This window comes from Talpa occidentalis, unplaced genomic scaffold (assembly GCF_014898055.3).
Source record: "Talpa occidentalis isolate TD23 unplaced genomic scaffold, MPIMG_talOcc4v2.1 talOcc4.3, whole genome shotgun sequence".
In the NCBI taxonomy this organism is placed as follows: Eukaryota; Metazoa; Chordata; class Mammalia; order Eulipotyphla; family Talpidae; genus Talpa; species Talpa occidentalis.
In genome coordinates, this window is record NW_023603184.1 from 102,075,483 (window position 1) to 102,098,665 (window position 23,183).

The 23,183-nt window shown below is 33.4% G+C and overlaps 2 protein-coding genes across 9 annotated transcripts in view; one reads left to right on the forward strand and one right to left on the reverse strand.

Moving 5' to 3' along the window:
- The window catches only part of DCAF17 (DDB1 and CUL4 associated factor 17), a 30,687-nt gene extending 11,243 nt beyond the window's left edge, over nt 1-19,444 (forward strand). For all 3 annotated transcript variants that reach the window (XM_037523524.2, XM_054699849.1, XM_054699848.1), the window contains 8 exons: nt 229-333; nt 632-737; nt 7,350-7,492; nt 9,705-9,814; nt 12,351-12,441; nt 13,308-13,391; nt 15,620-15,775; nt 16,558-19,444. In XM_037523524.2, coding sequence (XP_037379421.1) covers nt 229-333; nt 632-737; nt 7,350-7,492; nt 9,705-9,814; nt 12,351-12,441; nt 13,308-13,391; nt 15,620-15,775; nt 16,558-16,713 — 951 coding nt within the window. In that variant the 3' untranslated portion in view covers nt 16,714-19,444. The remainder of the gene's footprint in view (nt 1-228; nt 334-631; nt 738-7,349; nt 7,493-9,704; nt 9,815-12,350; nt 12,442-13,307; nt 13,392-15,619; nt 15,776-16,557) is intronic.
- The window catches only part of METTL8 (methyltransferase 8, methylcytidine), a 213,352-nt gene that overhangs the window by 83,688 nt on the left and 106,481 nt on the right, over nt 1-23,183 (reverse strand). The window lies entirely within an intron of this gene.

Below are 23,183 nucleotides of genomic sequence, written 5' to 3' on the forward strand. Positions count from 1 at the left end.
GGGTATGTGCTACATTTCCACTAGTGTTCCAGTCTAAGATGCCAGTGGGTTACCCCTCACTGCTCATACTGCTTTAATTTCAAGTTTCTAAATTATAATTAAGTTATACTACTAGGCAGCAGTGTTATAGTGGTGACTTTACGATTAAGCAAATGCACAAACCACTATGAACACTCAGAAGACTGGCCTTCTGGTCTTTTCTCAGGTGATATCTACCTTTCCCCTCAGATTTTCGGGAACGTTACAGATGCTACCTTGTCTCATGGAATACTGATTGTGATGTACAGCTCAGGACTGGTCAGACTCTATAGCTTCCAAGCCATCACTGAACAGGTAGAAAAAAGGGAAATTTGCCATATTATAATTAACTTGACGTGTGGACAGAGGTATGATTTTTTTTAATGAGATGCTTTTAGAGTAAGGGATTTATGTAGATTTCAACTCTGCAAAACTACAAATTCAGAAAGACAAAGTAACCTCAAATAGAGGGGGTGGGAAGATAAATGGAAAGACCCTTAAATAAAGACATTTTCTCTGTTGTATGCATGTGAATTTGATTTTTTTTCTCTTCAGACAGCAAATAAGTAGGTGCTAAAGCCACCATTTTTGTTCTGTTTTGTTTTGTTTTTAGTTCATGCAACAGAAACTTGACTTAGGTTGTGCATGCAGATGGGGTGGGACTACTGGAACTGTAGGAGAGGCTCCTTTTGGCATTCCTTGTAATATTAAAATCACAGGTATGGTTACTATATGGTATTTTTTTCACATTAAAAAAATAAGTGGTCATATAGTTATTAATTTTAGTAATATAAGTGTTTTTTCATAATTTAATTATAAACTCAATTCATTTTATTCCTATACAGTATATTCCTTGCTATGAATAGGTATCAATAAAAATCTGTCAGTTACTAAACTGTCCTGGGGATACTGGGTCTTGCTTGACCAGAGATCACAGACCTTTGACAAATTACTTTACCTTCCTGTTCTTGATTTCCTTACATACAAAATGATGAATTATAGCAAATGATACCATCTTAGCTTTCTTATAATGTAATATTTTACAATTCTGTGAAATTTACCCACTTCTAAGAAAAGTATTTTGCAAGGAAAATATAACTACCTATGCCATCTGAACAATGACAAATCTTAAATACAAAGAGAACGTCCCACTATACTTAAAGACTGACAAAGCACAAAAAAGAAAATTATATACAATTCTATAAATATAACAAAAGTGTTTTACCTTTATTGGCTTATCAGATTCAGAAGGTTAATAAAAAGGAAATCAACCACTACTCAAATTCAGTGATATATATTTAAGAAAATAAACCATGACTGATGAGAGTTCATCTCTGGAATACAAAGATTGTTTAATATTTGCAAATAGATACAAAAATCACATGAGTAAATTAACAAAGAAAATATGCTTTATTTTCCTAATATGTGTTTATCTTCCTAATATGTATTTACCTTACTCTTTGTTCATTAAGAGTCATTTCTTACCATGATCAGAACATTTCCTTTTATTCCGAACTATAAACCATATTTTAGGTGAAACACCAAAGGTTTTTCTAACAAAGCAGAATGAGACAAGAATTTTTTCTATCATTATTATTTAACATGGTATTATCAACAAATCAGGAAATAGAAATAAAAGATTTAATTGTCAGAAGAGATGTTCTTTTTATTAGTAAGAAATTTATAAAAGCTACCAAGAGTTCAATGTAGCCAATTAAGTTATCCAAGAAGTTCAAAATATTTTTTCAGTCATTTAAGTTTTAAAATGTCTTAAGCTGAAGTAGGCAGTTTTCTGAAAACTGAACCCAAGCAAAATTCCTATGTTCAATACAAATATACTAGCAGGAATTATTAATTTTAAAACTACAGGCTACAGTGGTTACTAGAATGAGTTATTTTGAAAAGTTTGCCAGAATGGCAGCATTATTCTTGCTGAAATACAAAGACTAAGTGAGTAAAACAAAACACATAGAGCCTGAGGGATTGTGCTATGTTTGGGTCCCTCTTTGTAGGAAGTAGACTGGATTTGGGATCAGAATCTTGTTCTGCTGCTAGTAAGTGTGAAACTCCATTACTAAGTGTTGGTGTGATGATGGGAGAATCACATAACCTCTCTGACCCTCATTTCACAACTTCAATGTTTGAAATTATGATTTGTAAAAATTATTTTGTAAAACAGTATAACTCAATGATTTTAGAAAAATAGCATGTTATTCTGGAAACCTTGACTTTTTTCCCCAGACTGTAGAGAGTAAAATCTTACTCATTTCTTCACATTTGTTTTTCAGAATCATTAGTCTATACAAAATACTCATTTTAAGTCTAAAATATTGCTAATTACAAGACAGTTCATTTTCACTATAGAAAAATTAAGTAATAAATGAAATAGAGAAAATTTAGAATACTTATAATCCTCATGTATGAGTTAACTTATCACTGTGGGAGTTTTTTAATCTAATCTTATAATGTATATATTTTTATGTATCTAAAAGTAAAATAAAATTACAGTGTAAATAATTGCTTTTTAAAAAAGTACCGAGTCCCAAGGGAGGGGCGGAGAAAGGAAGGACTAGAGTCAAAATAAGGGGGGGTGCAATTTTATGGGGAATATAACCAAAATGAAAATGTATACATTGTGCAAAGATGAAAAAAGATGTAAGAATTATATAAAATAAAATATTTAAATAAAAAAATAGTACCCACTTTAATTGTACAGTTTGAGTTTTGCCAAATGTATGCACCCATGTAACCACCACTGCAATTAAAATGTTCTCTTCTCTACAGAATGTTCCTCTGTGCCCTTTTCAGCTAATCCCTCCCTATCCTTTGCCTTGGGCAACCAATGATGTGCTTTCTTTATATTTTCTAGTTTCATATAAATGGAATCAGATGATGTGTATTTTTTCTGTCTGGTTTCTTTCAGCTTATTATTTTTGAGATTCATTTTGTTCCATAAATGGGTGGCTTCACCTACTTTTAAATGTTAGTATTCATATTAATTTCCATCTGGAGTATTTATTAGATGGTCATGTTACAGCAATAAAGCTGCAGTCCTATTCCACACAATACATCAAAATAAATAATAGATGAACCAAAATGAACTCAAAAAATAAACATCAATATCCAGGGGACGTGGTTGCAAAACATGCTATTAAGGAATAATATTTAAAGAGTTCTAAAAATTAGTAAGAAAAAGTGACAACACAAAAAAATGAAGAGGATATTATTCAAGAGAAAAGAAATGACTTTTAATTAGGAGAGGGCAAATGTGGTACTGATAGAAAAAAGCAAATTAAATTATCAAGAAAATTATGATACATCTTTTCAGAATCTCAAGTGTCAGAAAGTCAGACAACAGGCTTGAAGTATAGAAGAGGCACTTTCATTTATTAATGGAACTCTTTCTAGAGGACAGTTTGTCAATATGTATCAAAATTTTAAATGCATATACTCCTTGAACAATTCCATTTTTAGGAATTTATCCCAGATATATTCACTTGTATACAAAATGAGAAAGTAAATTATTAGGTTGGAAACTGTGTACATTGATAGGTGACACTATTATTACTTCATTGTTTGACAGTATAATAAATTTATTTGTTAAAAAGAGAAGAATTATTTTTCCCCTGCATAGATCAATTTCCAATATATATTACTAAATGAAGAACAGGAGTGTAAAACTGTGTTTATAAAAAGCCTCATTTGTGTATTCATATTCATATATTATACATATGAGCCTTTAAATTTGCTTAGACTATTTAGAAGGACACACAGAAACTATTTAGGTTACCTCTAAAGGATACAGAAGAAAGGAAGATTTAGTTTGCATTATATATCTTCTGATACTTTTTAAATATGGGTGCTTATATTACCTTTGCCAAGTTCCATGGTTCTGTTTGTGTGTGCATACACACACAGCTTTTATAGGTTTTTAAGACCTTGAGTTTTATGTCATTTTATGGATGAACTATAAATTTATTTAACCAGGTTTTTTATTTTCCATTATTAGTAACAGTATAAGAATTTTTTTGTATTGAACTTTTTTGATGAAAGGATAAGCATACATACATAAATACCATAGAGTCACGGATTTTTATGTGTCCAGAATAATATAGTCATTATTCTTATCAATACTACAATTGTCCCACATTTGGCCAGTGAACTCTCTATTTTGACATGCTCCAGTAGTCTTGGAGAATTTCCTTTCACAGGTTTACCTTTTACTTTCCTTGTCTTAGACCTAACAAGGAGTCATTTTAGTAGGAAACATCATTATTGATTGTGTTAGTTTCCTGGGCTGCTGTAGCAGCACAAACTTAGTACCTTTAGACAACAGAAATTTATTGTCGCACTGATTTGGAGGCTAGAAGTATTGGCAGAAACAATCTCCCTCTGAAGACTCTAGAAAAGGATCCTTTCTTGCCTCCTCTTATTTCTGGTTGTAGCTGGATTGTGGCAACAATCCAGCTTGACTTGTGGCAACAATCCAGCTTGACTTGTGGCAACATAACCACAATCTACCTCTATCTTCATGTGTTCTCCTTCCCTCTGTGTCTTCAAATCTATCTTTTTATAAGGACCCCAGTCATTGGATTTAGGGCCCACCCTTACCAATGCAGTCTCATCTTAATAAATCTGAAAGACCCTATTTCCAAAGAAAGTCATACAGATACTGGAGTTAGGATTTCAACATCTCTTTTTGAGGGATGCAGTTCAACCCACAGTGGAGACCAAGAACTAGTTGTATTCATTGCCATCAGATCTCTCTACCGTAAGGCCCTTTCTATGAACTGAACTGGAAAATACATTAAAATTAAAATTAATTTATTCAGTTCCATGTTTCCAAATTTAACTGTTTGATTTTATATTTGTATGTCTTTTGGCTTACATTGAACTTCTTGATTCTTAATGAGACTTTATTCTGTAATATATGTATATACTATAGTCTCAAAATTACCCTATTAGTGTTATTGCTGAAAAGTATGGAGAAAAGGTTATGATTTCTCTTCAGTTCCTTGTATATCCTTAGTGGACAGTCCAGAAAGTGTACTATTACAGTAATATATTCAAAGATTATTTGAAGTTTTCATTCTATATAATTTCATTCTATATGAAGTTTTCATTCTATATAATATAATTCTATATAATTTTATTCTATTTTGTATAATTCAGTTTGTTTTAACTTTTGGTTTTCTCCATCTCATTTCACTTTATTCTTTAAGTTGTGAAATGTATATATTTAAAGGTCAAAGTTATATAAAAAGATATATTCTGAGAATTTTTAATTCCATGCTTAGTCCTTTCATTCTGTTACTTCCCTCCTAATCCACCCTACCTCCAAGGTAACCATTGTTTTTAGTTTCTAGATTCATTCTGTTGTTTCTTTTTATAAAAATAAGCATATGTATGTGCATCCTTCATTTCTTATACCAAAAGTATTTTGTATACTGTTCCATATGTTGTATTTTTATCCAACACATGTAAATTTTTAAACATTTTTAATAGAAGAAATACGTAAGTATAAAAGCATCTCTATTTTTGTCACAGAAAAAAATCATATCCTATTATAGCCATTCTTTTATAAATAATACAACAATCATTGTGTACCTTTTATGTTAAAACTTTCCAATGAAGTATCATTGTTTTACCTTCAGCAGACTCAGCATTAGTATACCTACAAAGATCCTGTATTATTTTCTTTTTAATGCTCCTTTTCACGGTCTAGCTAGTGAGAGCCCCTATGCCTGCTGTCTTACCCTTCTAAACACTACCCTGATATCCTTGTAAACATCCTTTCTTTGTAGCAACAACAGAATGATTTAAACCTATCCTAAAATTTATTCACCAAAGAACATAGAAACAGCTTTTTTCTTTGAACTTGATTGTTTTAATTGAAAATAATATTAGAGATAAAAATGTGGGCTCTTGGGGTTATCAGGGATGATTCAGAGTCCTACTGCTAATTTTGGGCCATTTTTAACAAGTGCTGGGGAAAGTATTTCTTTTTAAATACATCATTTTGCATTGATTTATGTTTGTGTGTGATTTGAATTCCTATTTTATATTCTCTACAGCATACTTATTTAAATTTTAATCTGAAATTCAAGCTCTAATTATATGTTTTCTTTCTATAATTCTTTTCCTTATGTACCATCATTTGGGGGCTACCATATTACCATATAGGATGTTTGTAATTCATCATTTACCTTCCCTAATTTTTCTGTTGGAATTTTTGTTTTTTTATTAAAAATCAAGATTTTTAAAAAATTTTTTTAAAGAAATTTAAATATATTTGAATATTCTTTTCTTTTTTTTCCCTCAAAACCGTAAGTTTATGAGCCCGCTTTTCATGATTTTTCTCCTAAGTGTAGCTCTAGTAAATTGTCCTCATGAAGAGGACTTCTATATATATAACAGAAGTGAATGATCTCTGTAAGACTGATGGTGGTGACCTCAGAAACCAAAAATTAAACACCCAAGTTAGAGGGGTAAGCAAAGGGGGTATAGATAAATCACCTGCCCAAACAGACCTTGTGATGTTTCCCAAGGGCTGCCCAAAAGGAATTCCCATGTTCTAAAAGTGTAGTACTTTCCCATTTAATGCATTTTTCTAAAGTAAATCTATTGCATTCTTCCTAAAATTGTCATCAAAGAAGACTGAAAAGCACCAGCAGACTTCCACTGTGTCAATATCCAAGAGACAGTAACTTATTAAATTTATCTACACTACTAGAAAACTGACTTTTCTAATGATAATACTAACAATAGAGGCTATCCTTTAATAAAGTTTCCACTGTGACAGAATCTGTCCTAAATGAGTACATTCATTATGTCTAATATCACTTCTACACTAGAAATCTCCGGCAAGAGTACCCTTACAAAGTTTGCTAACTAAACCTGCTGGGCTAGAATATGAGCAATCTCTTCTTCATATTTGACAGAATTAATAGACTTAGTTAACTTGTAGAATTTTTATAAGAATTGGAAATTGTATCTAATCCAGAGTCTTACATAGCAGATATGTGGTAAATGACAGCTCCTTTTGTTGGGTGTATATTGCTACTTCTTGCCATCATAAACACATTCAGCCCACTTTTTCTCTCCACTCAGCTTCAGGTCATACATACCCTAAATACCAGTGTCTCTGAAGTTGACTCCTTTGTTTCCTACCGACTTTTTTCATCGCCAACTTACTTTTCTTGAACATAGTAACTGTTCATTAATGGAAATTCAAAGATGATACATACAAAGAAAGACTGAATTCAATTAGTGAATGTTCCAAAGCTACCAGAACAGAGAAGCTAATAAATTCCTTTTGTTCATCTCAACAGACATGCCACCACTACTCTTTGAGGTGTCTTCTCTGGAAAATGCTTTTCAGATTGGAGGCCATCCTTGGCACTACATCATCACACCTAATAAGAAGAAACACAAAGGAGTTTTCCATATTTGTGCCCTAAAAGACAATTCCTTGGTAAATCATGAGTGATCAATTTTTAGTAGTAAATTTGTATCAGAAATTCTTTATTAGTTTCTAATAAGTCTACTTTCCTAAGAATTTTTTGTTTGTATTAATAATTTGTGAACGATGTACAGTGTAAGAGAATACAGAGAATTAAGCAAACACTTATTTGTACTACCCAGAATTTAAAAACCTCAAACTTTGAAAATTCTTGGGGCACCAAAGATTTAGTTTTTTTTTTCCCTTAACAAAATCCCAGTAAGGGGTCCCATGCAAAATGTTTCTAAAGCTCTCTAGTGGGACTACTTGATGGATGAAGACTGCCTCTGAAATTTCTGGGAATGTCTTGTTGATTTTGGTTCATCATGCTTTGTTGCTATTTGCTTTCCGGAGCAGAGCCAGACAGAACTCTGATGGTTATGGTTTACTAGTGGAAACTGTATGGAAGCACTCTAAATTTTTAAGGATATTCTTGTTTATTATGGCAGAATAGGGAGAAATGGTACATGATAAGGTAATAGAAGTTTGTAACTCTAGAATTAATTTTTCATTTTCTTTTTAAAAATAATTTTGGCATTGATTTATTATTTAATAATATTGAGGGCCAAACATGGACTGGGGAAACATTTCCTTCACTCAAGTTGCCTATACTCTCAAAAGAAAACAAAGATGTAGATGTAGTCTGTTAAGCACCATAATAGAAAGAGAAGTAAAAAAGAGTGAATGTACAGAGTTGCTGGGGGTTCTGTCTTTGTTTTATATTGCTGATTTAGTTTTGTTTACTTCTGAAGCCTTGATCAAATAAACTTACTTATTTTGGAGGGAGATGCAACTTATTCCACACTCATTTCTTCCATAATCTTGCTCAGTAACTTTTGAACACAGAGGCTTTTAGAGTCACGGGTCATCTCTCACCATGCTGGATATCAACGCAGTCTTAAGTCTTTTTATCTATTTCCCAGGATGTTATGGCCACCAGGGGAAACTGTATATAGTGTCTTCTAGCCTTCTTTTGAAGGAACATTGTTTCATTCCTTTTTCTGATTTGCCTATGATGTGTTGCAGCTCCTGTATGACCCACTTTAGGACATTATCTTTTATAAAGGGCTCTCTAGGGACTGTTTGCTGCTGTCAAGTCTGGTTTACCACTCAACCAATGGAATCCTTCCGCTACCAGGACCAGTCATGTTTCTTTTTCATTTAACTTTTCCAGTCATTTAAACCCTGAATAGTTTACATTCTAGGCATTCAGTACATGTTCTTTTTATATAAAACTGATAGTACATAATCTTTTCTGGATTTGTGTGTGTATGTGTGTGTGTATTTTTAAAATGACCTTCAGTATCTATGTCAAGCTTGGATAAAGCTAGTGAAGAATATATCCATGCTGGTATTATACAGTTTCCAGTACTCCCGTTTATAAGATAAATCGCTTATGTACATATGTGATCACAAATCACAGAGGTATCTTTTTCTTTATTTTAATATATTAATATCTAAGATAATTAATATCTAAAATATCTGTTTAATATTTAAATATACTATGAAATAAGACACTGTACTTGACTTAAATACAAAGCAGAATTGTACCATTTCGTCAGCTTTTTTTGCTATCTGTCTTATCCAAGGAGGTTATATGAGTTGTCTCTTGAGATTTTAGGTTTGGTTTCATGTTTTTTCTGTTTTGTCTGTTTTTGTGCTACCCACTCATGAATATCAGTTTGTTGGAGATGGGGAAGGAAGGAGGAGGTTGTGAGGAGGGGCTATATTTGCATAATTGGCAGAGTTATGTAATGGAAAGCCTATGAACTTTGGAGTCAGATCTGATGTTTAGTAGGTGCAAAATACTGAGCAAATGGTTGATCCTCATTATCAGTTTACTCATTCATAAAATGGGGATAACAATAAATGCTTTGAATGTTGTTAAATTTAAATTAAATGATTAAAAACATCAAATGATTAAAAACACAAAGTAGGTACTGGAGAGATGGTGATTGTTACATTACTATTTGTTAGGTATAATGCATGGCATATGGTAAGCCATTGAAATGTCAGAATTAAGTATCCTAATTCAGCCTTTCACACATCCCAGTTCAACTGGTCAACATTTTCTCTTCTCTCTACATTCCTTAGAATTATACTGATCTACACTAATGTTAGTTTTGGAAAAAAATTACTGTATTTTCCCTTAATCTTTATTTTCAATATTTTTTCCCAACTTTAGGCAAAAAATGGGATCCAGGAAATGGAGTGTTGTTCTCTAGAATCTGATTGGATCTATTTCCATCCTGATGCTTCTGGTAGAATAATACATGTTGGCCCAAATCAGATCAAGTGAGTATTTTAATTAGCTACTTAAAGTTCTTTAAAGTAACTTTAGGTAGCATATACTGCCGTCTTTATTTTCTCCTGCTAACTGTTGAGCTAACTGAGGGAATATTTAGCTTGTTTTAGGATGCTTCTTCAGAGTCTGGCAGCTAAAAATCCTAACTTTACTCTTTAAGTCTCATCATTACTCTTTGTAAGTATTACTCTTCTATAAGTCCTTGGATAGCTATTTTTTGAAAGGAGATTGCAGATTGGCTCATCCTCATCATGCCTTAATTAATTCTCTAGGACTAATGAGGGAGAAGATTATTTGTCTTTGTTCTGAAAGACAGCCTTACCAAAAGAGAAATAGCATGTAGTTTATTTTGTTTACCCACATCTTCCACACACTTCACCTCTTCTTCCGTGCACACTTCATTTAACTTCCTTGACACCACAGTTCTGAATAATTTCTTCTCTCTTTGATATTTCTTAATGTCCTCTATTGTTCTTCCTCTTCTACCCAGATTAATCTCTTCTCACGCTTCATTCTCTGTTCACATTTTCCTGTTTATTTTCTTGACTTTAAGGATGATGTACACACCAGAACTCCAGTATTTTTATCCTAGTCCAAATCTCTCACATAAACTCATGCCAGAAAATCTAGAATCATTCTTGGCATCTTTTTGTCTTCCATCAGTTATATTTGTCTTCCATCAGTTAAGTATACATGTTTACCACTCAGATATATTAATTCTCTCTTTTTCTCTCTTACACATACTCACACACACACCTACACACATACCCCGTATACCTGTCAATTCAGTTTATTTTGTTACTAAATATTTCTTAAATCTCTATTTCTGCCCTTGGCCCCCATCACCATCTTACTTAGGCTATTGTCATCACTATCCTTGACTTTAGTAATAGCCTACTTGTAGGAGTAGAGTTTACTTTTGCACTCCTTAAGTCTGTTTTCTTCTCATCAGCTACAGTGATTTTTAGAAATATGAGCAAACACAAAAACCTAGCTAAGTGAATTCACTTTAAATTTTTTATGGCTTTCTGTTGTTCTTAATATAAGGACAACATAGTTAGCATAGGCTGAAAGACCTTCTCACACTCAGTTCACTTCAGTCATGCTGTCTTTTCATAAAGCTGAGGACTTGTTTGCTCTGTTTAGGGGTCTGTTTTCCCTACTTGTTTAGCCTAATTGCTATTCATATTTAATATCTCAACTTAAATGTCACTTTTTCAAAGTCCTTTCCTGATACTCATGATTAGATTAGCTCCCTTCCTTATTTTCATTGCACCATGTAATCTTCCTCTACCACCTAGAGCAAATTTAATTATTTGTGTGATTATCTCTTTAAATACCTAGTTTTGGAATCATAAGCTCCCTAACACCAGGGAAAGAGTCTTTTGCTGACAACTGTAACCCTGGCATTGAGTATAATACCTAACACAGAGTAGGTGCTCAGTAAGTATTTGCTGAATAAGGACAATGTCTGCCTTCTTTTTTCCCTTATGCTTCCAGATAATTAGTCTACTTCTGTGGATTGATTATAAGGAGGATGAAGGGACTTAATGAAATAAGATTATGAACTTTTACAGAAAAGCTTAAAAACTGTGGTTCAGCTTTAGTAAATCTAAATTTTAATGTTTTTACTACCCATCCACCTTTTAATATTAGTCTCACTTTATGAAAATAAAGTCTACAAAGAGTGTGTGACCTTTTGCCAGGTTTTAAATGATAGGCATTTAAATATTGGCACTCATTAAGATAACTAATTGAGTAATTTAAATTATAATCTGATTTCTTTGTCTCTGGCAAACTCTATGGCCTCCCTCTCTTCCTGGCCACAGTAGCTGCTTTTCCCTGCTGTTCTCTTTGCCTGCATTTGAGACTTTAAACTTTGAGAACATTGTGCTTTTGAAGCTTGTTAATTCTGTGAACAGATTTGTGTGTGTGGTGAGCAAATTATTTTATTTTCTCTCTCTTAGTAAGCTTGATCCACAAGGCCATTTGCACTCAGAAATACTCAAATTTTAAAATATAATGCACAAAAAAAGGTATTAAGTCAATAATACAGTATTACTCTATCATGAGAATTCTTAGTTAAGGTTTTAGTTGCCTATTCAGTTGGCCTTATTTCTAAGTTTTTCATTAATATCTTTCATTCTATGTGTAGACATAAATATTCAAATATCTACTATAATGTCATTGTTAAAGCTGACAAATTAAGGTTCTGTTACAGGTTGGCAGGGGTGAGATTCTTCAGAGCAACTTTCATTAAGCTAGTTTGAAAGATGATATGGGCCTGAGCGAAATATGTTTAGTAGCACCTATTATTAATGTTCCTGTTTTACAAAATTCTGAATTTGAAGGATTTTATGAATATTTAAGTAATTTGAAATTCATTTTATGAACTAATCAGAAAAGGGAGTACTAATTCAGTGTTACTATAATTTTAATTTGTTGAGTTCATTTCAGTAGTATAACTTTGGCACTTTGATGGTGTAGTTAGGTTTTCGGTTCTTAGAACTTTTTTTCCCTTTTCAGAGTTTTAAAGCTAAATGAAGTAGAAAATAATAGTGCTCAGCATCAGATCTCTGAAGATTTTGTCATTTTGGCCAATAGGGAGAAGAACAAAGTAAGTCAGGAGTACTTCTAAATGCTTCGTATATCACTGTCTTTTTGTATAAGAATATAATATAAAAATGTTTTGCCTTTTTAGTGTGATGGAAAAGAATAGCATAATCCTATAAAAATGTGTTCATTTTGTCTACTTAGCTATCCAGTCAGCCTCAAATACATGAGAGATTTAAGGAGAGTTGATTATATTGAGTTTATCTTTTGCTTATTTCTATTTTCTTTCTGGGTTTCTTTTAAATTTTTATTGATGAATTTTCTTTCTTTTTTTTTTTTTAAAGATTTATTTATACAAGAACCGGGGTACAGGCCAGATGCACGGGAGGGTGAGAGGATTCACCAGAGACAGAGCAGGGAACAGAGCAGGCAGAAGGACTGAAATACACTGCTGAGGGAGCTGTGGGCAAGACAGGAGAGGTCTGCACGCCATGTGGGATTCTTACCGGCTGGCCAGGATCGAACCCGCGCTGCAGAGGCTGCGGACAGCTTCACAGTGCGGCGCTCAACCGCCTGCGCCACCAGGGAGGCCCTATTGATGAATTTTCATCCCAAAAGTTGAATGAGGGAAATTTCCAAAAACAGCTTAACTTTTTATTTGTTATATTATATTAAGGCAAAAATCATAGGAGCAGTAAAGTAGCCAATCTGTAACTTGTATATATATTTTCCCTGTTTTGTGGAAATGTAGTATAATAAAGTATTATTACTAATTGGAGGATCAGAACTCTGTTTCAGAATTGTCTCAGTTGAGGAAAGAATTATGGATATTGGGTGAAGGGTTGGTTAGTTTTACAAATTTCATAATTCAGTTTTGCCATTGAAAATAATAGAACTTGTCATAGCTTTTTATTTCTCTCCATATGCTAGAGTGAAAACTTATTCACTGTTACATCTTCTGGACGATTGGTAAAAAAAAAAATCAGCCTTCTGGATGACGACCCAGAACAAGAGGTATTACTTTAACCAGAGATAACAAGCCAAACTAGTATGTACTTACCCTGTGGTGTTTTGATTATGCTTCCTAAGCCCTGGGGTAGAGTTTAGGGGTAAGGAGCCTAAGTTGGTATGATTGTGCATGCTGTTTCAACTAGTATGTCTCCTTCATCCTTTCTTTTCATATTGGAATTATTCATAAGCTGTTGTTTGTGGAAAGACTCATAGAATTGAAATATTTTTTTAAACTGTTAGCTTATTGTTTTGTTGATATGCATACTTGCTAGGAAAAATCTTTTAACAGAAAATTCTTGAGTCATATCCTAATGACTTTATAACTTTAGTCTAATGTTTTACTTACTAGACAAGTATATCTTCGTTAATTTACATAGACCAGGGTGTGAGGATATAGTAAATCATTCAGCCTCTGCCCTCAGCTTTCTCAGTTTGACATTGCCAGTCCCTGAGCTTGTACATTGTACCCTTTTTTTAAAAGATTATAGGAAGTACTTATGAAATCAACTAAAAATGATCTTGCTTCACATACATAACTTCTGCAAAAAATACTAAGTCTGTTTAAACCACATAACTATATTGTGTGACCACTAATAGGCGAAACATTAAAGCAGCTTTCCAAGGATAGTTTTTGAAAATCTTTAAAATAGGTTATAAGTAGCCCATTATATGACTATCCTCAAATATATATGGACCACTGAAATCTATTGAGAACAAAGCAAAAAGCACCATACCCTGTGTATAAAACTATATTCAAGAAAATCATAATAAAATTACCAAAAAACAAACAAACAAACAAAAAGTAGTAAGAATAATTGCTGTGGGAGAGGGGAAGGTGGTAGCAGAGATATACACTACATCATAAGATTAGAAAACAAAAAATTTTATCCTGTAAAGGAAAAACTGAGGAGGTTGTAACTAAAATCTTTAAAATCACTGATATTCAAATGAGATGTTAGCCTTTGAAGTTTGCCTAAGTTAAGATTAAGGCCAAAAAATTAAAATGAACCACAGGTAATAAAATCTGTGTACATATTTATGTCAATTGGTAGTAAAGGTAAAAAACACAGAATTAAAAAGCAATTTGATATTGCGCTTAGTACTATGCTCTCCAATTCCATCCAAGTTGTTGCAAATGGCAAGAGTTCATCCTTTTTTGTAGTTAGTGGTATTCCATTATATATGATACAGTCCTCTGTTCTTGGGCACTTAGGCTGTTTCCATAATTTAGTTATTGTAAATAGGGTTGCAGTGAACATTGGAGTGCATATATACCTTCAAATTAGTGTTTTGTATTCTTTGGGTAGATTCTAGCAGTTAATAAATAATTTATGGGGAGGCAGTTTTACCAAATATGAGTGGATTAATGTGTGGTAATTAAGAGAAACTTGCTATGCCTGCCAAGATGTGCCTTCCTGTCCTATAGTCCTTTTATGAATGACAGGGGCATTAATCTGCTTCACCTGTGAGTTAATTGGTGCCCCAGGTTTCGTCCTTGAGACAGAGTTCTGGGGTTAGGGTTTTCTCTGTCAAGTCTATACCAACATTAACCCTTTACACTCCGCTGTCCCCTCTCAGGGGACATTGGTAGCCAATGTCCAGAATGGTTCGGAGTGCAAAGGGTTAATTATCTCTTAATGTCTCTTCTCTTAGTCTTGTTCTGTGGGTTAGACTTCAGTTTCTAGAATTCTCCCTTAAGTGTAAGCAGTCATTTTTGCTTTTTTTTAGAGAACCAAAAGGTTTTTTCTTTACTTTTTTTTTAAAGAATGGAAAATAGAGTCATAAATATTGCATTTAAATAGTTCTTTTGGAAATGACTTGTGTTTTTCTGGTGTAAGTACTTTACAAGCACAGTAGCATCTTCAGGTTTCAGAACTTAGCTTTATAAACTTCGTGCTATGTGGGAATTATGTCAGAGGCCGCAGTTGAATATCTCTTGAATTTGGAGACACTCTGGTTTGCTCTTATAGTAGAGGAATTTTGTACTCTGGCTAATATCTACACAGACTTGTTATGTTTTTCCAAAATATGTAGGATACTGCTTAATTCTTGAAAATCTTAGGACTGCTGTTTTACAAGACAAATAGAGACACATTTCTACCTATGCTTTCACCTTTTGTTTTTACATATTTTATAAGTAAATGAATAGCTAAATTATAAATATGGAAATAATCCTAATGAATAGCTGAATTTTGTTCTTCTTTTCCTGTTTTATCCATCTATCCCATGAGACTTTCAAAATTGTGGACTATGAAGATGAGTTGGATTTGCTTTCTGTAATAGCTGTTACTCAAATAGATACTGATGGAAAAGCTCATCTGGATTTCCACTGTAATGAATTTGGAACTTTACTGAAAAGCATTCCACTAGTGGAGTCATGGGATGTGGTGAGTAAGATCCCTGGAATACAAACTTGTAAGAATTTTCTTTATAGGTAACATTGATTGTAACAGATGTTACTGTGTTCCTGTCAGTCTAGACTCATCCTTAACAATGACCATGTGAAAGAGGCTATCATCCTTTATGCAGGACAAAATGAATACAAGATGATGCCCCCTTACCGGTAGCCTTAAAGATAAAGCTTTATGTTTCTTCCTGAGACATGCTATTTCCTTATCATAGTCTTTGATTTTCTCATTTTATAAGTTTGGTGATATGAAAAAAAACTATACTGTAATGAGTCCCTACTTATTTAATCGAGACCATATCTAAGCATTTAGGGTTTCCTGGCACTCTTAGAAGCATTTGTCTTATATATTGAGACAAATACATATTGAGAATAATATATTGCATAATATTGATTATTATAGAATATAAAGGTTACAAGGAGCAGGAGACATTATTTTACCCAATCCTTGTTTTATCAGTGGAGAACCTTGAGAGGTGTAGCAATTGAGCCATGGTCACACAGTGAAATATTGCCAATAGAATCTGATTGGTCAGGCTCCTAGGTCTAGGGTTCTTTTCATTTTCAACATTTTGTGTAATGCTTTTCTCATAAGTAATCTCTGTATCCACAAATAATGAAAAATAAACTACTTAAGGCAATATTTTGCTCTAAATGTATATTTGAAGAGCCCTAGCATAGATGCTGTGACATTTTAGAAATAGTAATAATAAATAGGGTTATGTGCAGAGGCGATACCATTTGACTGTATTTTTATTACAGACATATAGCCATGAAGTCTACTTTGACAGAGACTTGGTACTACACATAGAACAGAAACCAAACAGAGTCTTCAGCTGCTATGTTTACCAGATGGTGTGTGACCCTGGTGAAGAAGAAGAAACCACAAGCAAAATTTGTGGGAAAAAAATAAGATAATTTAAAATTTTCAGATGTTACTTGGGATACTTTTAGCCACACACCCAAGCAGTATGTCTAGTCCTCCTTTTTATTATCTGCATAATAAGCTCTACAGTATTTTCCAGAGAAGTTCTTGTTTTGACCTCAGACTACTGTGACTTCTTTATTATACTTTACTATATAAGATGATGAGGACATCATTTTATGTAATAGTTTATTAGAATGGAATTCAAAGAAGTCTAGCATATTAGAGCTTTTAGCTGGTAATGCAGATATAAAATCCTGGGAGCAGAAAAGGAAGGGCAGTTTAATTCCAGGTGCTGGGGAGAGTCATTAAAGGTTTTTTAAAGAATGGTATGGAATTTTGATTGAAAACTAAGAGGAAAAAAATATTACAAAGACTACATTAAGATCCTGTGATCTCAATACCAAGAGACATTTGCTTAAGAAATGAGATCTGTAGTGTGAAACATACTTTTGAGCCAAAAAATACATCACAGTTTTTTTTTAAATCTTATATATGTTTGTATTTGTTAATAATATCAGGAATTGGCTGTAGTTCCCCTGTGTCTTTTCTTCCATGGTTTTATTCTCTTGATGCTCCCATTGTTTGTGTTTTTATTATAGATTAATGTAAAGGATTCCAAGCAACTTGGAACTTTTTTTAAGTGAACTTTTTTCCCAGTATGTAGCTTAGTTAGCTCTTAATATAGCTAAGAGTATTGTTATCATTTCACCATTCTGTTTATTTGGTGAGTCTTCCGATTCTGCCTCGGCATCATTCTTATGCCTCTGCAATGAGATATAGGTATCCTGGGTTGCACCAAGAATTCTTACTGGCTTGGGAAACAATTAGAAAAAGATTTTGACTCCATCTTATTTGTGAAATAAGTATTTTTTTCCCTTTCTTCAAACCAGTCTAAATAAGATCATTGAACTCAAATAATCACTCTTCAGTTATGGGGCCCACTACCTTAGAGGTGCTAGTGAGAGTCATAAAACATTATGGGTAACGTTTCTGAGTTTTTAACACAAGTTTGAGCGAAATAAGGTTGCTTCTTAACAGCAGTTCCAGATATTAAGCTGATATTATTAAGATATTAAGCAGTTATTAATACCAGATATTAAGCTTAACAGCAGTTCCAGATATTAAGCTATTTATGTCTACACTTCACTCCTTGACCTAAGACTCTGTATTCTCACAGTATCAGTGCGGCAAGGTGATGATTCTTTGATTTACTAAAACATTTCTTGTAACTCTAAGAGAAAACCAAATTTTGTTCTAGTTACTATTTAAACTACTGAGTGAGGAGATAATACTGTTTAAACCAATGAAGGTGCTCTGCATCCCTCCACCAACTGAATGTTTTGTTTCTTGTACATCTGTATAAATAATGGCATTTATTTATTGAGTGCTTTCTATCTGCCAGTCACTGTGATAAATGTAAAATCAATTGTCTCACTTAAAATAACCATAAAGAGTATAACTACAATTATCCTTCCTTATTTTACAAATGAGGAAAGTAATGTTTACAGAAGTTAATTTTCTTAAGGTACGACAACTAATACATGCAGAGGTGGAAGCAATTTCAAATTTGTTTGACACAAACTTATTTCTTCCAAAGCAAAGCAAAAGACGGTGTTATTTTATCCCCTGTATAACCTACTGACAAATATATATTGGCTATTTAGGAAAATGCTTTATAAGTATTTTTTAATGATGTTTGGATATCCAAATTTTGGACAAAGTTTGGATGAGACACAGTTGGCCTATTCACAGATAATTTGACATAGAAGATGGCTCTTCATCCATTGGTTAAAAGTCATTTTTGAAATGTACAAAAAATGGTACTTGCAGTCCTGTTGTGATAATAAATACCAGTATCAGTAATTACTCTTACTATAACTTGACTTCTTTTTCAATAACTTGTATATTTTCTGACCTTTCTTTACCATATTTTAATAAATCATCTCCCTTTTAGAATACCAGGGAAAATTCAGGGGTTAATTTCTATTCCCTGTGTTGCCATAGAATCTCTATGTTAAAAATTTTAATTTAATTCAAAGAGTACATTATTTATTTAATTCAAAGAGTACAAATTTTCAAGCATACAGCAAACTTAACAGAATTGTATATACCTAAATACTGACCATATGTATTCTACATTTTATTCTACATGTTTTATTATCTGTGCTACTTTATGATGGAAGAAATTAAATCAAAATAAATTGTTAGCATGAGTATACTTCTTTTTAATAATTCAACATGCATATCATTAAGTAGAGTTTAGCACTGTTTAATTTTTAAATTTTGATGTGCAGTTATATGCAGTGAAATGCACAAATGTTAAGTATAAATTTACTGAGTTTTTACAAACGCATACACCCGTGTAACCTAAACCTTTATCAAAATTTAGCCTGACAGTTGTCCCAGAAAGTTTCCTCATGCCCTTTTCAGTCATTCCCCCACCCCAACTCTCAGTGTAACTACTCTTCCAATTATTTTGCCTCACCATTTAAGTTGGCCTATTCTCACTTCATGTAAATAAAATAAAAAAAAAATAATGGTTCTCGCAGCATGTTTTTGAGATTAATTCACATTGCATGTATCGATGGCTCATTCCTTTTTATTGCTGTGCTGAGTATTTTGTATGAATATGCAGTTTTTCCATTTTCCTGTTAATCAACAACTGGGCTATTTCTGCCCATTTTAGAAAATTGCCATGAATAAAAGCCTCTATGAATATTATTTTACCAATTTTTGTGAATGTATGTTTTTATTTCTTTTGGATAGGAATCTAAGGATGGAATTGTTTGGTCCTAGGGTCAGTGTATGTTAATAACAAACTGCCAGACCGTTGTAACATTTTACATGGCTGCAACGATATAAGAAACTTTCAGTTGCTCCATATTTTTGCTAACATTTGTGGTTACTAGTCTTTTTTACCTGATCATTTATGGTGGATATGTAATCATTTCTAGTTGATACTTAGATTGTTTCTACTTGTGCCTAGCAGCTCTCTCATTAGGTTGACATCTTTATTCTTTTTAATACCTTCCCCTGCCCCCAGCCAGGTACTGCTAACAACATTCTTTCTTTGTAATAATACTTAAAATAATCCAAAACTCAGCTTGAGTTATTCTTTCTTAAACATGATATACATTGCTCACCAGTTTCATGAAGACCCTCATTAGAGAACCAGCCTGGATTGCTAAGGGCACAATAGAATTTTCTACATGACTATTAGAGCCAGACAGGTGGCACCAGAGAAAAGGCTACACGGAACATTGTAACAAAGCAGAAAATGACTTTTTTCTTTAAGGATTATGAGATATTATTTCTGAATCAAGTGAATTTTTATTCTAATATGAAAGTATATTAAGCAGTTTTAACCTTTTCCCAGTAACTCTATTGAGCCTGTGTGTGTGTATTGATTAATGTGCATAATTTATTTTTTCTTTTTGCTATGGTAACATTGATTTACAACACTGTATGTGATTCAGAAATATAGGTTCAAATATCTTCAGATGTATGTTACCACATACACCCCTTTATTTTCAACCTTCCCTCTACTCCTAGCCTCAATTCTACAGTCAGATTTCTAGGCTTGTTATGGTTTAGTTTTGTATGTCCCTTTGTTTTGTTTCTCTATATACTACATGTGGAGTGAAATCATCTTTCTGACTTATTTGACTTAGAATAATCCCCTCCAGTTCCATCCATGTTGTCACAAATGGCAAGATTTCATCTTTTTATAACTGAGTAGTAGTAATCCATCATGCAGATATTATTCTTAATCCATTCATCTGACAGTTGCACACTTAGGTTGTTTCCATAACTTGACTATTGTAAATAGCACTGCAATGAACACAGGAGTGCAAATATCCCTTTCCATTAATTTTGTCATTCTTTGGATAGATACCTAGAAGTGGAATGGCTGGATCATAAGTAGATGTATTCTTAATATTTTGAGAAACTCCCAAACTGTTTTCTATAGACCATTCTACCTTCCTACTAACAGTGTACAAGAATTCCCTTTTTCCGACATCCTCACCAACATTTATTTCTGGTCTTTTTGATATGGACCATTCTCACAGGTATGCAATGGTATCTTTCTGATTTTTTTTTTTTATTGGATATTGATGTTGGAATCTGTCAAAATGCTTTTTCTACATCTATTGAGATGTCATAGGATTTTCCTATTCCAATCTAATAATATGGTAAGTTCATTTTTTAAATAAAACCAACCCTGAATTCTTGAGATAAATCCTCCTGAAACATCTAAATTTCTAACTGTATTTCCGCAATTCTACTTTTTCACATTGTGTTAATTTTACAATAATAAGTTCGTAAAGTTTACCATCACGTATGTACTATGGTATGTCTTAATACTTTCAAGATTTTTTTAAATTTAGATGATTTTATTCCTTTACAATAAAAATTCCCGACTTTTTTCCCCCTTCTCAAGTGGTTTCATTCTCAAATACCCAGAACTTAGCAGGTTTGCTCATAACCTTGGAGAAGCTTTCGGCATGTTGTCAGCCTCTGTCCTTGCCTTAGTTCATATACTAAGTAAAATCATATCTGAAGTAAAAAAGTAGATTAATACCTACCATACCCTAGTTTCAACCCATTTTAATTCAATAGAGTTTGAGACCTTGCACCACCATGGAAGTGATGGAACTTAATAGTCAACTAAATTTATAAAGATATAATCAGTGAAAGGATTCGTATGAAAAACACTCTGCTCAGGTAATTTGTATCCATAAATTGAGTTCACAATGAAATTTTCTAATGAAAATTACAAAAAAATTCCTTACCAATTCTTTGACCAATAAGCTTAAATCTCAAATAATTATTTTTTGTTTTCTTGTAGGAAGGTAACTGCTTAAGTCAACAGTCATTTATGAGTCTTTCTATTTTAAAGACCATTTTTCCTTTGACAATCACAAGTGCCAAGGGCACAGCTTTTCAAGATGTATGTGTAAGAGCAACAATGCTGGTTAAAGCATGTTTAAAAATAGTAGTTTAAGAGTCCTTCTGGTACTTAGTTCCCTCTCTGTAATCTGTCTTATCTTTTTACAGAGCAAAGTCAGTGAGAATGAAAGCATTTCCCGGCTCCAGCCCCTCCTGCTTATAAAGCCTGTTATTACATAATATTTGCTTGACTTGCTGACTGACAGTCTAATGTTAAAAGAGGTTCTTGGGCCCACTGCTACATCTCATGATATCTGGGAGTTTGTCTTGCTCCCCCTTATCAGTTGGACTCCTGACCCAATGGTTTTCTAATGTGTAGGGTGCCTCTACCACTGTGGGTAGGATTAGAGTGATCATATAATTCATTGGCCAAACACAAACACTTCTGAGAGTGAAGAGAACCATTACCAACCATTATGCCTAGACAATAGGCATTAACCAAGCCACTTCTGAGCATGAGTGTGGTCCCCTAGCTAGAGCTAACAGAAGTAACTGGGAAATTTAAAATCTGTCCATTACAGGGACCTCCTTGGTGGCTCAGCAGTTAAAGTCTCAGCACTATCAAGCTATCTCGAGCCACTGTAGTATGAGTTCGATCCCAGGCCAAAGAGCTAGCCCATATGGCACAGCAGGCCCCTTTCTGTCTCCCCCACTTCTCCCCTCAATAGTGTATCTCAGTTGATCCACCTGTTCTGCTCCCCCCTCAGTCTCTGGTGAATCCTCTCACTCCCTCACCCCCGCCCCGTACCTCTGGCCTACACCCCAGTTCTTGTATGCATACATAAATAAAAATAAATCTTTTTTTTTTTAAAAATGTCTGTTTACATAATGTGAGGTCTTTTCAATTTCTCAGTCAAGTGGACATATTTCATTGAAACAATTACCCATTTTTCATCCACAAACTGTTTTCAGTTCCCTGTGCCAAGATATTAATAGGTCTTGTTACTATCTGGTATCACAGGGTATTTTCACCTGCAATTTACCTTTGTTTCTTTCAACCTAAATCTGTCCATTTACAGGGACCTCCTTGGTGGCTTAGCAGTTAAAGTCTCAGCATTATCAAGCTATCTCCAGCCACTGCACTCTGTGGTTTTGGTGGCACTCACTTCTGACACCAATCTGTATCAAGGTGGAAAGTCATATGAATGATAGAAAGTCATATGAATGATTCTCTACAGTTAGAGAATAGGAAAATCAAAATAGGAAAGCATGTGAAAATTTACAAAGATGATTCAAAAAAAGCGGGGAACCATATAACATACTGGAGGTACAGCATTTACAAATTCTCACAAGAAAACAGCTATTGATGATAGTATTTATGCAAGACTGGGGGTGGGAGGGGGGTGTCCTCTAAACATGAGTTGCTCAAGTTTGTCTTGTTTGAGGGAGTTTCATACTTCCCTGGTTCTAGAGATTTTGGCTCTGTGCTTTCTATAAGCCCAATATGAATACTACAAAGCAATTCCAGCACATTCCACAGTTTTTACCACGAGATTAGGTAAAGTGAAGG